General features: G+C 39.2%; 1 protein-coding gene across 4 annotated transcripts in view; it reads right to left on the reverse strand.

Annotated features, from left to right (window-relative positions):
• The window catches only part of CFAP43 (cilia and flagella associated protein 43), a 132,270-nt gene extending 116,716 nt beyond the window's left edge, over window positions 1-15,554 (reverse strand). For 3 of the 4 annotated variants that reach the window (XM_086680798.1, XM_086680799.1, XM_086680797.1), the window contains exons 1-3: window positions 7,213-7,391; window positions 5,925-6,178; window positions 763-859 (exon numbers count right to left, since the gene is read on the reverse strand). In XM_086680798.1, coding sequence (XP_086536924.1) covers window positions 763-859; window positions 5,925-6,178; window positions 7,213-7,277 — 416 coding nt within the window. In that variant the 5' untranslated portion in view covers window positions 7,278-7,391. Of the gene's footprint in view, window positions 1-762; window positions 860-5,924; window positions 6,179-7,212; window positions 7,392-15,114 lie in introns of those variants that run through there. The other variant, XM_086680800.1, reaches the window with a different exon arrangement.
• Window positions 15,555-16,072: the final 518 nt, after the last annotated feature.

The following is a 16,072-nucleotide window of genomic DNA, read 5'->3' on the forward strand; positions in this document are numbered from 1 at the left end:
ATTCTCTGAACAGTTTGTACTTCCCCTTAAAAGAAAAACTCCCCCTGATGGGTGCCTGGCTGCCTCAGTTGGTAGAGCATGTGACTCTTGATCACAGGGGTGTGGGCTCGAGCCTCATATTGGGTGTATAGATTCCTTAAAAATAAAATATTTTTAAAAACGGAAAACTGTCCATTGCAGGAGTTTATATGATGGATGGAAGAGTGAGTACAACTTTGAAACTGGCCACATGAAATGACCCAGCAAAGACCACAGATGTGTCTTACACGTATTTCCTACACAGCTGGCAAATGTGCTGTGCTGTTCCACTCTCTGAACATATAACTCTTCTAATGTCTCTAAAAACATTACTTTACTAATTAAAATTAAAATACTAATTATAATTACTTCAAATTGAACTCTAATATAGAGAACATCTTAAATTCATCATTAGTGGAAAATACACACACAACTCAAAAAAAGAGTTGCTACCATTTATTTGAAGGAAAGATGAAACTGTATGCAATTGTCATTCTTTACCCAACAAAGGAACTATTATAACACATTAACAAAAAAGGAAGTATGATAATTTCACTCCCATATAGCTTTTGCCCTGCCAAATTTTATGCCTAAAAGTAGCAACTGTATCAAACCTTATAATCAAAACTTTTATTCTTTCCATTTTTCCTTGTTGCACATTTTGCATGTATATGTCCTTTAATATAATCCAGACAAGATTAAAATGTAATCCAGTGAAAGGAATGCTGTAGCATACTGACTTACCAAAGGGCCAGTTCAAATTCTGGAAGAGAGGAGTAGCTAGCCAAGTAGGTGCCACAATAACTGAATGACAGTAAAGTGTAGTCCAGAAGAACGCTGCCTAAAATATAAAATCAGTTACAAGGGTTTAATCATTGCGTTCAGATTAACTACAGTCTTATAGTTTATCTCCCTTATCTAATGATTTTCACATAATCCAAAAGCATTCAGCTCCTGGAATAACAGATCTCCTAGGTAATTTCTAAGATTATGAACAGAAAGCTAAAAGCAAAGTTAAAATTCCTTTTTTTTTTTTTTTTTTTTTTTACAGCTATTAGAGTTGGGGTACCTGGCTGGTTCAGTTGGGAAATCATGCAACTCTCGATATTGAGTTTGAGCCCCACAGTGGGTGTGGACATTACTTGTTTAAAAAAAGAAAAAAATCTCCCTCTCTCTCTGCCCCTCCCCCGTTCATGCTCTGTCTCTCTCTGTCCCAAAAAAATAAATAAAAAAAAACGTTAAAAAAAAAAAAAAAGAAGGGGCGCCTGGGTGGCGCAGTCGGTTAAGCGTCCGACTTCAGCCAGGTCACAATCTCGCGGTCCGGGAGTTCGAGCCCCGCGTCGGGCTCTGGGCTGATGGCTCAGAGCCTGGAGCCTGTTTCGGATTCTGTGTCTCCCTCTCTCTCTGCCCCTCCCCCGTTCATGCTCTGTCTCTCTCTGTCCAAAAAAATAAATAAAAAAAAAAAAAAACGTTAAAAAAAGAAAAAAATTAGGGGGGCACCTGGGTGGCTAAGTCAGTTAAGCATTCAACTTTGGTTCAGGTCATGATCTCAGAGCTCTTGAGTTCAAGCCTCTCATCAGGCTCTATGCTGACAGCTCAGAGCCTGGAGCCTGCTTTGAATTCTGTCTCCCTCTCTCTCTGCCCCTCCCCTGCTCATGCTCTGTCTCTTTTTCAAAAATAAACATTAAAAATTTTTTTAAAAATAAAAAATTAAAGATATGAGAGTAAATTAAGACCATTAGGTCACTGTCCCTAGACTTCAATCAGAACTGAGTGTATTGAACCATGGATGTCATAAGTATAATTTGAAATGACCCAAGAACTAGAACATGCTCCATAAATATATGAAACACTGTAATTAGAAAAGTTATTCAAACAACATTAAATACTTTGGGGAGTTGTAATCATTCCAGCTTACTTCCATGTCTCTATGTCTTGGGCCACACCAGGCCCTTTGCTTAATATCTTCTGGTTCTAGGAACAATTATAAAAAAGTTCTATCTCTGGGGCGCCTGGGTGGCGCAGTCGGTTAAGCGTCCGACTTCAGCCAGGTCACGATCTCGCGGTCCGGGAGTTCGAGCCCCGGCGTCAGGCTCTGGGCTGATGGCTCAGAGCCTGGAGCCTGTTTCCGATTCTGTGTCTCCCTCTCTCTCTGCTCCTCCCCCGTTCATGCTCTCTCTCTGTCCCAAAAATAAATAAACGTTGAAAAAAAAAATTAAAAAAAAAAAAAAGTTCTATCTCATCCATCCTTGTAGTTGAAGACATGAAACATGACTCTAAAAACCTTAGTAACAATGTGTTTACAATGTGTGTCATGAGGACGCTAAGACAAGGAAGTATCTGCTTCTGCCCTCCTGTGTATAAAGATCCGGTTTCCCCCACTCTACCTGCTGTTTTTCAATGTGGTTCCATAGGTACAAGTTCTGCCTTCTCCCATGTCTTTTTCACATGCAGGTCTCTATTGCTAGTTCTCTGTACTTTTCGTGGTTGTTTCCTGCTTTTTTTGCCCTTCTCACTTTAACTGACTAGAATATAACGCTAAACTTTGTTGTTTGTTGAATTTATTTAGCCCAGTTTGATTAACAAAGAAAACTTGTATTAACTGACCAAAAATAAAAGGTTTTCTGTGGAATAGAGGCCTCAATAGAATAATTTCTATCCTTACTATAGACATTTCCTCTCATAAATGAAGATTATTCATTTTATATTTTATTTATTTTAAATTTCTAAAAAATGCATGATGTTTGAATATGAAAAAAAAGCTTTAATGTTTATTTAGTTTTGAAAGAGAGAGAGAGTTCACATGCACAATTGGGGGAGGGGCAGAGAGAGAGGAAGGGGTAGAATCCCAAGCGGGCTCCACAGTCAGCAAGGAGCCCAATGGGGTACTTTATCCCACAACCCTGGGATCATGACCTGAGCTGAAGTCAAGAGACTGACAACTGAGTCACCCAGGTGCCTCTCCCCCCCAATAAAAAGCTTTACAAGAAAATATATCCTCTGTAATCTCACTACCAAATTTGGTAAATTTCTGGTATTTTCTTCTATGCTTACTTGTCAATAAACATTTTTTTTTTACTTAAATATAACTTTGAAAAAATACGTAACATTGCTTTTTATAGCTATAACAATCATGGTTTAAATATTATGTATAATAATTCATTTTAAAAACTTGGATAATACAGTGTTACTCCTATTGTTTACATTATATAGAGCATTTTGTCATTAATAATTCTTCAAAATCAATTTTTAATGCTTATATAATACACTTTATGGGATATTTCACATATTTAACCATATTCCTATTACTGGGGATGTAGGTGGTTTCCAATCTTTTTCTATTATGATAGTGCCTTTATCTCCTGTGCATACACATCTTTGACTATTTCTGATTTCCTTAAAATTGAATTCTAGTTCTTCAACTGAGTTTAACTGGGTCAAATACGGTAATGTTTACTTCCCAGAAAGATTGTATCAATCTTACTCCCACCTTATTCCCACCTTCAGCAAGAAAGTGTGTTACCAATTTCACTGTGCTCCACCTAGCAGTTATCAGCTTAAAAAAATTGTGACCTTGATAAGGAGAAAAACCTCATCTCAGTTCAAATATCAATTTTTAAAATGAATATTGGATGGAATATTTTTTGATATTTTGGTCATCTGTAGTTTTGTGGTTTGGGCAATTTCTTCCACTGTTCTAATGGGATGTTTGGGTCTTTTTCTTATTGTTTCATAAACTCTCTAAAAATACTTGATCATATTACTTCTAAGTATCTTCCTCAGTTTATTATTTGCCTTTAATTTTTCATGGTGTTTTGAATGTTCTTAAATTTTAAATTTGTATGCAATAATAGGTCAATTTTTCTATTTTTAGCTATTTCCTTTGTGTGAAAATTTCTTCCCCATCCAAATCATTTCAATATTCTACCATATTTTCTCCTACTTTTCAAATGGTTTGCTGTTTATATTGAACTCTTATTTTTATCTAATGTATGTTTTGACGTTCAGTATAACATGAGTATCAAACTTGATATGTTTGCTCAAATAGTTTTCTATTTAAAAATTTTAAAGATTTATTTATTGATTTATTTAAGTAATCTCTACACGCCACATGGGGCATGAACTCAAGACCCTGAGATTAAGAGTCGGATGCTCCACCGACTGAGCCAGCCAGGTACCCCTCAAATAGTTTTCTTAGCACCATTGCTGAACAATCTATATTTCTATTTTGGGGGAAGGAATGCAGAGTATCATTCATCATATACTTAGCTTTTATATATTCTAAGCTTGTACCCTCTCTTCAACTCTTCCACTGATGTGGTGATCCCTACACCAATATCACACTCTTAATCGCTATAGCATCATGTTAAAAGGACCCTCTATCATGCCATCATTCTCTTTCGAATTATTCCCATCTCTACTTTTTGTTGTTCTGGAAGAACTTCAGAATCATTTCATTTAAGTACTCCTTGCTGTCTAAAACATGATAAACTTAGGAATTATTTTCTATGAACTATATAATAACAAGACTTTCCACTCAGGAATATGTCTCTATATACTTAAATAATTTAAATCAATGATATTTTTGTAGTTTTCATTGAGGTCACTCACATTTCTTCTTGAATCAGTTCTAAGTATTTAAATCACCTTAGCTATGTGAATATTTTGAAACCAGCATCTTACTGAGCATTCTTTTATTAGTCCTAGTAGACCATTGCATTACCCATAATCTCTTCTTCTATAGCTATAATTTTTGTTTCATATTTTGTTGCATTGGCTTGAAATTCCAGGCTGATATTAAATAACTGTGGTAACAACAGCTATCCTTGATGACTTAGTCATAATTTTATTGTGAATGCCTTTAGAGTTTCATTTTTTAATATAAATGTTGGCTGCTGGTTTGAATTAACTTTTAATTGCTTCGACAGGGCTATAGTCAAAATAACAAAGCTGGGGAAATTTTAAAGATGAAGAGTAGTTACAGTCCATATAGACAGTTACCAATGTATGAATGAGCGATGTTTTATAAGTTGTTTTAATCTGTTGAGAACACAAATTTCCCCACAAATAAAATGCTATCAATTATAGTGAAATTCCCTGGCTTAACCCAAAGACTTATTTGACCAATAAGTCCAAAGAACTAAGACCAGTCCCAAGCTCTCCTGGGCTTTCTATCCATGATGTGTTAAATGAGGGAATCATGAGATGGAAACTCCAGTAAATGTGCAGCAGCCCACTGTGGGTCACATGTATCTGTGAATAAATTATAGTAAATGTTGGGTAACGGTGACTGACAGATTATATATGTGTGTGTGTGATATTCATATATGTCATGTGGATATATACATAATATATATATAATTACATTTATTATCACTACAGCCTTAACAGTAGATACTACCATTATCCCCACACCTAAGGAAATTGAGGCTCAGAGACTTTAGAACTTGTATGACCTCAATTTACCTGGATTTTCAATAAATCGTCATAAAAGAAAAAAAAAGTATTCTGGAAAAAGGTTTCAAACTGCATTTAGTGCTGTAATAGTCTACTAGCCCAGTGCTTATCAAGTTTAATGTACATATCAATCACCTGGAGAATCTTACTAAAATGCAGATTCTGATTCAGTAAGTCTGGGATGGGAGCAGTTTCCGTATTTATAACAGGTATCCTAGGTGATGCCAATGTTGAAGATAAACAGACCACAGACTTTTGAGTAGCAAGGCTGCAGTACACTGATTAAATTCTTTGTGATCAGCCCGATCCTACTTTTAAAATGTGTGATATGAAAACAAAAAACAAAAAAACAAACTGACAAACCAAAAACACCCTTCATTTGTAAGCACTAGGTTTGGTCACATAAAGAAATCCTTCAGTTATGTCAGATTACGAGTCTTGCAGGTTACCTTTTAATTTGGTCCTTCTGGTCAATCCAGGAAAGTTGTATATGTAGATGAGAGGTTTTAACCTCCGGTCGGAAAAAGCCACAACTTCATGAGGAACATTAGTTGCCACAACACCCACAACTCCATTCATACACTGAAGTACAGTCTTTTTCTTGGTTTCAATATTAATAAATATTACAAAATTCCCACAAGGGTAGCAAATGGTGCTGTCGTTGACAAAATGAACATTCTGCTTAGGGAATCCTTGGACCCATCTTTGGGAAAAAAATGTATCACCATCAATATAATCCATTTCAAACACTTTTTTTAAACAAAGCAAACAAAAGGGCATCAAAATATTTGAAACACATCTATTCTATTTTTACCTCCTTTCTGCCCAAAACAATCTCTAAGATAAAAGAAGACATATGCTGGCTGTGAGACCAGTGTGGAGCCTGCTTGGGATTCTTTCCCTCCATCTCCCTCTCTCTGCCTCCCCCCATTCGCGCGCTCGCTCGCTCGCGCAGACGCAGACGCTCTCTCAAAATAAGAAACATTTTTTTCTCTAAACAAGCTTTAAAAAAAACAACTTTGAATAGGGCAGCCTACATTGTGGTTGTGAGTCAAGTAGAAAACTGTTTCTTTACCAAGATGAAATGTGTATAGCTGTATTTTAAATGGGAAAAAAACGGATAGAATGCAGAAAATAAATGGAATTAAGTCAACATGACTGGAGAGTACAGGATACAGAATCAAACAGTAACAGAGTGCAGGTAACACTCAAGAATGTAGAAGAAAAGAAATACCACCTTCTATCTGTGCAGCTGTTTGTGCTTTCCAAAGACCACTAAAAAATGCAAATAGCTCCAAAGTTAGTGGATAGAAGGAAGGGACTGACGGTCCTAATTTAGGGTAAATCCCCAAGGATGACGAGGAAAGGATGGGAGTGTGTGTAGGGTGGTGGGTATGTTTGAAAAATCAGGAGAAAACGGAACACTGAGCCAGAAAGAGGAGGCAGAAATGAAGAGTGGGAGAGGCAGAAACGAAGAGTGGAAGAGAGCAATCGTGGGTAAGCGAGAAAGGGGAGGGTCGCAGAAAAACGAAGGGGTGCAAACAGCTGGAGATGTGGTCACTAAGAAGTCACACAGAGAGGGAGTCTGCAGGAGGGCGTTGGAGGGTAAAGGACAAGAGCTCAAAGTTTCCAGGAGAGCAGGTCCAGAGAATGGGAGAAAGAGGAGGGTAGGGAGGGGACTGGGTCAGAAGGAAGTTTCCGAGAGACCCGGCAGTCGCTGGGCGGAGGACGCCGCACCTCACGGACAGGGAAGGGCCGACGGAGGCGTAGGCGTTCTCCTCGCGCTCCCGGCCGTGAGCCATGGGCCAGGTTTCTCTCAGCCCGGCCCCGGGGAGAAAATGCCCGAGCCCACTCGGGTCTGCAGCCGTTCGTTACTCTGAGGTCCTCTGCTGCGCAGACTGCAAAGCGTCCGCTGTTACCACCGTATCCAAGAGACTGTAACCCCTGCTCCCATTGGCTATGCCCTGTCTGCATGCTCCCTCTCGGACCTAGCGGATTGGTGGAAGTGCTGCCGCGTCTCAGCATATGGAGAGCGGCGAGCTAAGCGTGGGGCTGGCCCTTAAGAGTGAGTGCTGAGTGGCCCTTGCCTGGGGCAAATAATTACAATATTAATAAATATCAATAGCAGAATTAATATTGTGTGCTGACCACGCCAGACGTCGTTCCTAGCGCCATGCAGGCATTATTTCATTTACTCTTCAAATCGCCCATCAGCCCCATTTTATAAGTAAGCAAAGTGTAAGTGATGCGAGAAAGAACTTGCCTAAGACTGCAAACTAGGACTTAAAACCAGGTATCGGTTTAGCTATTGCTAAACTAGGAATTTAGAGTTCCTAGCCTAGCCATTAATTACTATATTACACTCTCACACGGACCCTCCGCTACCTCAAGGAGGCAGACATCTCCAGGAAGTAACTTGATTGGAAGGCCACATCTTGTTCTTGTTTCTTCCCTTTCCTCTCGTACCCTTTTTCCCTTTCTTCCTTTCTATTCGTCTCCTCCTCACTGGCCTCCCCTTCTCTTCCTTAGTTCTTTCTTCCCTGTCTTGCCACCTTCTGGCCTTCATTTCGTACACAAATATTTACTGAGTATCTCCTGTGCATGGTGCTAGTCACTTGAAAAAAAAAATGAGCAAAAGAGATAAAATTTCTTCCTTCTTGGAACTTAGAGATTGGTGGAGTCCAGGAAGATGAGGATAGGCATCCACATCATTACACAGATACAGAATTATAGGTTGAATTAAGAAGAAAAGGAGCATGATACTGTGATCGCCTGTGTTGAGGTCCTCACCTAGTTGAATGGGCAGAGACGATTTCAGTGCGCGTGCGCCATTTTCACTTCGAGCTGAAGGATGAGGAGCCATTGCTGGGGGCTGGGTGCTAGGGGCTGGGGTGGAGGTTGGGGGGCAGGAGTAGGATGGGCAGAGGAGAGTTTTGTAAACTGTTAGGACAGGACAGCAGATTGGATGAACAGGGAAGAGTAATGTGCCTGGAGCAGAGGGAGATGAGAAGAAAATACTGAAGATGAAGCTGGAGAAGGAACCAAGAGCCAGGTAAAAGCCAAGTTGAGAATTCTGCTCTTTCTCCTAAAAGCCAATGCAAACACATTAAATAACTTTAAGCAGGAGAATGACATGATCAGATTTATGTTTATAAAAGATTCTGACTGCAGGAAGATTATCACTTGACTAGGAGAATAGGGAAAATAGAAATAGAAGACATGTTAGGAGCCTAAGGGTCCCAGCAAGGGATGCAAAACAGGATTTTCGTGCTCACCACTATTGGCATTGGAGGGTTGGTGGGGAGTTGCATGCAGGATGTTTAGCAGCACCTCTGCCAGTAGCACCTCCATAGTTGGGACAATCAAAAATGTCTAAGGGCACCTGGGTGGCTCAGTTGGTTAGCATCTGACTGTTGATTTCAACTCAGGTCATGATCTCACAGTTTGTGAGTTCGGGCCCCACACTGGGCTGTGTGCTGACAGTGTGGAGCCTGCTTGGGATTCTCTCTCTCTCTCTCTCTCTCTCTCTCTCTCTCTGCCCCTCCCCCTCTTGTGCACATTCTTGCTCGCTCTCTCTCAAAATAAATAAATAAACTTAAAAAGATGTTTATGGACATTGTCAAATGTCTATGGGGGGGGGGGAGTAAAATCACCCCTAGTTAAAAACCACTGATCAGTCTAAAAATTAGAAGGTAAAAATCTATAGGATTTGGTGTTGGATTGATAAAGAGGGGTAAGAGAAAAGGAAGAATCAAGGATGATCTTGGATTTCTGATTATCATAGTCAAAGAGAGTGGTACCCTTCACTGAGATGGGGTGAAGAAGAATCAGAGACGTGTGTTTCTGCTCTAAAGATTTTTTTTTTTTTTTTTTTTTTTTTTTTTGCTGAAATGGAAGGCAACACACATGCAGTGCTTAGTGTTAAAGAACCTCACAAAACTGGGTGACAAAATCCCACATTTCTCAGTCACAGGGGGAAGTGGCATAAAGAAAAGTCAAGCTTTCCCCTCTGGTAATTCCTAAACCCTGAACAGTTTCTGCTGCCACTTCCTCACTAGTTGGCTTGTATTTGTGTTTTGACTAAGCCCTCCCACCAAACATACCTTTAATCACAACCTGAGCATTTTATTTATTTTTTTAAGTTTATTTATTTTGAGAGACAGAGAAAGTGATTGGGGGAGGGGCAGAGAGAGAGGGAGAGAGAGGGAGAGAGAATCCCAAGCAGGCTCCGCACACTGTCAGTGAGGAGTCGGATGCAGGGCTTAAACTCACTAACTGTGAGATCATGACCTGAGCCAAAATCCAGAGTCAGATTCTTAACCGACTGAGCCACCCAGGTGCCCCTAACCACAACCTGAGCATTTTAAAGCCAACACCAGAGAAGAATGTGATGAGACAAATCCTGCCACTGGGTAAATAAATGGTAGGTAGAAGATATAAGGGAGGCAGGAAGTATGTACTCTGGAAAAGAGATACTGACCAGGCTGGCATCAGCCATGACCCTGGAAACCCTGAACTTGCCCAGTGCTACAGCAAAAGAGAAATGAAATGGAATCAAATTGGAAAACCCCATTTTATAGCTATCTTACTGCATGAAACCCTGACTGCAGTTTAGATTAAAAAAATGTCTCCAGCTGGGTTTCTGTGATATCTGTTGTGAAGAGACGCCCTAACCTTTACATCATATCAGTTACAGGAAGATTAGTGGCCTTTCTTAGTCTGCAGTGGGAAATATAGATCATCCCCAGGAAATGGACTGGTAGGGGTGAATCAGGAAAATCTGTTCCAGTGCTCACTCTGAAAGATTTACAAACAGTAGAAACAAAATCTTTCTCTAGAAACAAGTTCTTTCTCTAATCAGTGACCCCAAGGAGCAGCCCTGAGCGTCCTAAGGTGACAACTAGTATGTTCCACCATTTGGGGGAAGCATCCAACTCACCTAAGCACAACCCACACCTCTCAACTCCTTTTCTCCTTGCAAATCTCCTCTCTATCACCCTTAGACTAGTCCTGGACAGAATAAGCCTAATCCTCAGCATTAAGCTTTACACCTTTGTAGAACTCAGCTCAATGCCCCCAAAAAGCCGTGGTCAATTCAAGTTCATTGAACCATAAAACCAAAACTTGTCCACAACCAGCCACAGAACAACAACAACAAATACTTGTTTCCCACTAAGAGATTGTTTCATTCCTGGCTTCTCTTGGGTCCCAGGCAAACTCCATGATATCTGAAAGATGAATTTTCACTAAAAATTTCACCCACTAACTCGGTTTTCTAGGATCATTTAAACATGGGAAAAGATTATACAGCATACTGGAATGCATTTCATTAAGTAGATGAATAAATGTGCTTTTTGTGAAAGGTAGCAATGTTTACATGAAAAGTCAAAAAAGCAAGAAATTAACATTGTTTCTCTGGGTAAAAAGAAATGTAAGTAATGAATGTTTTTAAGGTAAAGGAATAATTTGCAAGAGAAAGTAGCTTCTTATTCTCTGGTAATTGGCCCATTTTATAATAGTGATGATAACAAACCACAATTTCTTGAGCTCCTGTTTTTGGTAGAGAACTTCATAAAATCTGGATCCTCCCAACAACCATGGTACAGGGCAAACTGGGGCTCAGAGAGTTGAAGCATGTAACTCAAGTTTGGACGCATGGCTCTGTGCAAATTTCCTCTCCACTCGGCAATGAGAACAGCTAACTCTTTTTATGCCACTGCTCTGCGTCTGCTACACATTTATGAAACATGTATTATTTTATCCCTATTGCAGAGACATGGAAATTGAGTCTCAGGAAAGTCAAGAATTTTGTACAGAGTATCACAATCTTAAATGGATTTGAACCCAGGTGGATTTAACTATGTGAAAGAACCCTTCTTTCCAGACATGTGAAGACTTGAAATTTTAAATCAAATTGGGCATTTAACTTGAATTGAGCATTTTCCCGGAAGAAGAAGAAAAATAGGGAATCCTTCATAATTCTCGGAAGTTTTAGAATAAAGAATATGGGACCAGGTTACATTTTTATGGTAATTCTGAGCCAATTAGTAAAAATGGATGAATGTTATTATTTTGTGCATTTAACCTAACATATTCAGGTTTATTTTCACATTTCAAATATTTTTGTAGTGTGTGTAAAACATAGCTGTATGATTACATTTCATGTCCCAAGTTGCTTACCTTGATCTTGATGCTGAAATAACTACATTTGGTTGAAACATGGAAAGGATTTGTAATCAACATCCAAGTAAATAATACACTGTTATTAAATAGTGTAAATAATACACTGTTATTAAGTAGTAAATAATACAGTGTTAGACAATGCTCTAAAGAAGGTGACTAAGAAAGTTAGTTTAAGGGGGAGAGGGGAGATTGTTACATCAGGCCCACCCTGAATTCCAAGGCAAGAATATAGGCAAGACACCTGTAAGCCATTTATCCAAGTATTTTTAAATGATTTATTAAAATTTAAAAGTTGGAATGCCCAGGTGGCTCAGTTGGTTAAGCGTCCAACTCTTGATTTTGGCTCAGGTCATGATCTTGTAGTTTGTGAGTTCAAGCCCCTCATTGGTGCAGAGCCTGCTTGGGATTCTCTTTTCCCACCTCCTCTGCCCCTCTCCCAGTGCTCTCTCTCTCTCTCTCTCAAAATAAATAAACTTAAAAAAATGAAATAAAATTTAAAAGTCAAAATACAGGGGCGCCTGGGTGGCTCAGTCGGTTGAGCGTTCGACTTCAGCTCAGGTCATGATCTCGCAGTCCATGAGTTCGAGCCCCGCGTCGGGCTCTGGGTTGACAGCTCAGAGCCTGGAGCCTGCTTCCGATTCTGTGTCTCCCTCTCTCTCTGCCCCTCCCCCATTCATGCTCTGTCTCTCTCTGTCTCAAAAATAAATAAACGTTAAAAAAAATTCTAATAAATAAATAAATAAATAAAAAGTCAAAATACAAATTACAGGAATGAAAATTAAAAATTCAAATCAGGGGGCACTGGGTGGCTTAGTCAGTTGAGCATCTGACTTCAACTCAGGTTCATGAGTTGAGCCCCACATGGGGCTAACAGCACAGAGCCCGCTTAAGCTCCTCTGTCTCCCTCTCTCTCTGCCCCTCCCCAACTCACACTCGTGTGCTCTTTCTCGCGTGCTCTCTCTCAAGAATAAACATTAAAAAAATTCAAATCAGAATTTTAAAATGAAGGCAAAATTGTTATTTCATTTTTTATCATAATTAAATCTTAAAATATTTTATATCAAACATTGTAATTCTAGTGTTCAGTATCCATCCAGTCAAAGTGAAGAATTGGTGTCAGGCTCCAACATGTTTCATCTAGTCCCATGTACATAAATAAACGTAGGCATAATAAGGTTTGCATTATATTGTAACGCATTCCACAGTCTCATGTGTTACTAATGCCAATACCACACTAATTCATGAGAACCCCTGGGTGCACAAATTGGAACCCAAAGAGAATTAAGAAAATAGTGACTTGATTCTACTGAGAAAGGGTTCTTAATTATGAGAGCAGCCTAATGCATTCATACTCTCAGCAGCAGAGGACTAGACACATTTATTATCTGTCTTTTCTCATATCCAAGCATTTCTGCCACTCAGATCTTCCCTACACTCCCTAAATAGTTTCTCCCTCTGATGTCAGTCAGTAGTGATACATTCCACAAACCTCACAGTGGTCAAAAACAGTAAGTAGTCTGGTTTCGAGGACCTGGGGCAACAATGGAGAAACCCGGGGCGAGAAGAGGGCTAGTCACTATGGTAGATCTTTAGGGTTGCCATGGTTCTGCGAGAATGTGGAGTGCTGTATCCTGCACGTTGGTGGCATGGGCTCTCTAAAGCATGGGGTCCCTGGCAGGGGCACTCCTTGCTGCGTCTGTGGATGGTACAATGTCACAGATGTTTCACAAACTACGGAGTGAAAGATAAAATAGCGTAGCAGGAAAGCTTTGTGGGAGATGGTGAAAGGGGGAAGCAGTGGAATTTATTAGATGACAAAAACAGTACAGTTTAACAAAAAGTCGGGAAGTTAGTTACTCCTGCAGAAGGTATCTGGTTGTGGAGGGCATTGAGATGGGCTGGGCGAGACTTCTGGGCTCACCTGGGGCCTTGGATCCCTGGCAATTTTGCAGAACACTGAAATGAATGTTAATTAAAAATGAAATTTTATATTATATTACTCTCTTGTGAAAGTATAAACAAGAAAATATATCTATGACTCTATATATCCATATATCTATGGACTCTAACATGGACTTCATTTAAATAGAAATCCAGGGGCCATTAGTAGATAAAAATGAATGAATTCGCCGTGTGCCATAAATATCACTTAAAATAGCATTTTCAAGGAGTATTAAGTACAAAGTTTTTGAAGAGCAAAGGTTTACCATCATTACATATTCAAAATTTGAGTTTGGATGTCCTCCTAAAAAGCTTCAAGGTTCATCCCCATTAAATTCTCCATTGTACCTTCTCATAAAAGTAAAAGCTTAAAAGCAGTAAAATCCATCAGTACGTTCCATTTTATATCTTTTCATCTTATTTCCCTTCCATTTCCTTTGCCCATAGGGTCTTTCATACTCATAATCCCTTGAAGTAGAAGCAAAGAAACAGTGCTTTCAAAAAAAATACATGTTCTGTGGCCATATGTTTTTACTGGTAGAAATCTGGCATGACAAGTTTAGACTTGGACGCTTCATTGTATTCTATGACAAAAACTTGAGTCCAGAATGAGAAAGTGAAGATGAAGTGGTGAAAATACGTATTTGAATTCAGATTATACTCTCAGAGGCTATGTGATTTAGAGAAAAGAGCCCCCAGCCTAAAAGTTTATGTTCTTATTCTATCTGGCTTCTTACTAGATATGTGATACTGGAAAAGCCAAAACATTCTGATATTTAACTGCATCATCTGTAAAGTGAATCTGATATTTTCTCCTGCCTACCTCCGCAGGATTATTTATGAGGATCAAATGAAATGATATACATAAAAATGACTTTAAATGAAATGTACAATATAGGCAGATGGTCCTGTTACATAGTTACATAGTTGCAAGTCAGTTGCAAGTCCCTCAGCTACTGAGCCTGGGAAGGAAGGTGATTTATATGCACACTGAAAGCAGGCAGTGCATAGATTACTACGGTGGGTTAAGGCTAAGAAAGAAGATTATCATATTCCCTTGAATTGTTCATTAGCATTGGTAACACGTTTGTGTTCTAGAGCAGTTATGGGTTGTAACACCTTAGTGATTTGTATGATTTGTTTACTAAGTTGTGACCAACAGCTTTTTGTTACTGAAAGAACATAAACAAAATCTCACAAAGCATCCCACAGGGTAGGGTAAATAAAGTCTCAGGGGTGTGTGTGTGTGTGTGTGTGTGTGTGTGTGTGTGTGTGTGTGTGATCACTTTAAAAATGTGATTTAAAAATGACTTAAAAAAAGTCAGTAAGTACATTAGAGGTAACTGTGAGCAAGACATACTGAATTTCATCAAATTTCAGATAAAATTATTAAGGGGTAAAATCTACCAAAAAATTACAAAAGAATCCTTTCTCATCACTCAGAATTTTTATTTTATATTTATTGAAAGTGCTCTTTAAAATTTATATTTTTATCATAAAAGAACTGAAACTTACCTAGAAATAGATTTTTATCCTGGAGCACCTGGGTGGCTCAGTGAGTTAATCACCCAGCTCTTCGGCTCAGGTCATGATCTCCAGGTTCCTGAGATCAAGCCCTGAGTTGGGCTTTGCACTGACAGCGCAGAGTCTGCTTGGGATTCTCTCTCTCTCTGTCCCTCTTCCCTGCTCTCTCTCAAAATAAATAAACATAGAAAAAGGAAATAGGTTTTTATCCTATATTACTCTCTTGTGTAAGTATAAACAAGAAAATATAGGGGCACCTGGGTGGCTCAGTTGGTTAAGCATCTCACTCCAGCTCAGGTCACGATCTCACAGTGAGTGAGTTAGAGGCCTGAGTTGGGCTCTGTGCTGACAGCTCTGAGCCTGGAGCCTGCTTCAGATTCTGTGTCTCCCTCTCTCTCTGCCCCTCCCCCACTCATTTTCTCTCTCTCTCTCTCTCTCTCTCTCTCTCTCTCTCTCTCAAAAATAAATAAACATTAAAAAAAAGAAGAAAATATAAATGATGTGAGTTAAGGTTTTCCTACAACTTGTTCACTTTTACAACCCAGCTATTTTGAACAATTTCTCAAGTCAGAGTCATAGGTATTCATTTACCACTACCTCATCTGCCACTCCCCACCCCCTGCATTGTCCTCTGTGCCAATAAGAGCATTTCATTTAATAATGGAAAAAGGGTGCCCTCTTATTATCTCTGGGATTTTCTTTCAAGCCATTGGCATCCACCCTGCAAAGTTCAAGCACAAGCAATAACATCCATGTCAGGATTGCACCAAGCCTACAGTGATTTTAAGATATAGCCCAATTTTCAGAAGTGTTCAAAAGTGGAGAAATGTACAGCTTAGAATTAATGAAATATGGCAGTAGTTAAGAGATCAGACTGTGATGTCAGTTCAGAATTTAAAGACCCATTCCACCATTCAGAAGTATGTTGCTGTTGGAAAGCCACTTAATT

This window comes from Puma concolor, chromosome D2 (genome assembly GCF_028749965.1).
Source record: "Puma concolor isolate L17-30 chromosome D2, mPumCon1.1.hap2, whole genome shotgun sequence".
In the NCBI taxonomy this organism is placed as follows: domain Eukaryota; kingdom Metazoa; phylum Chordata; class Mammalia; order Carnivora; family Felidae; genus Puma; species Puma concolor.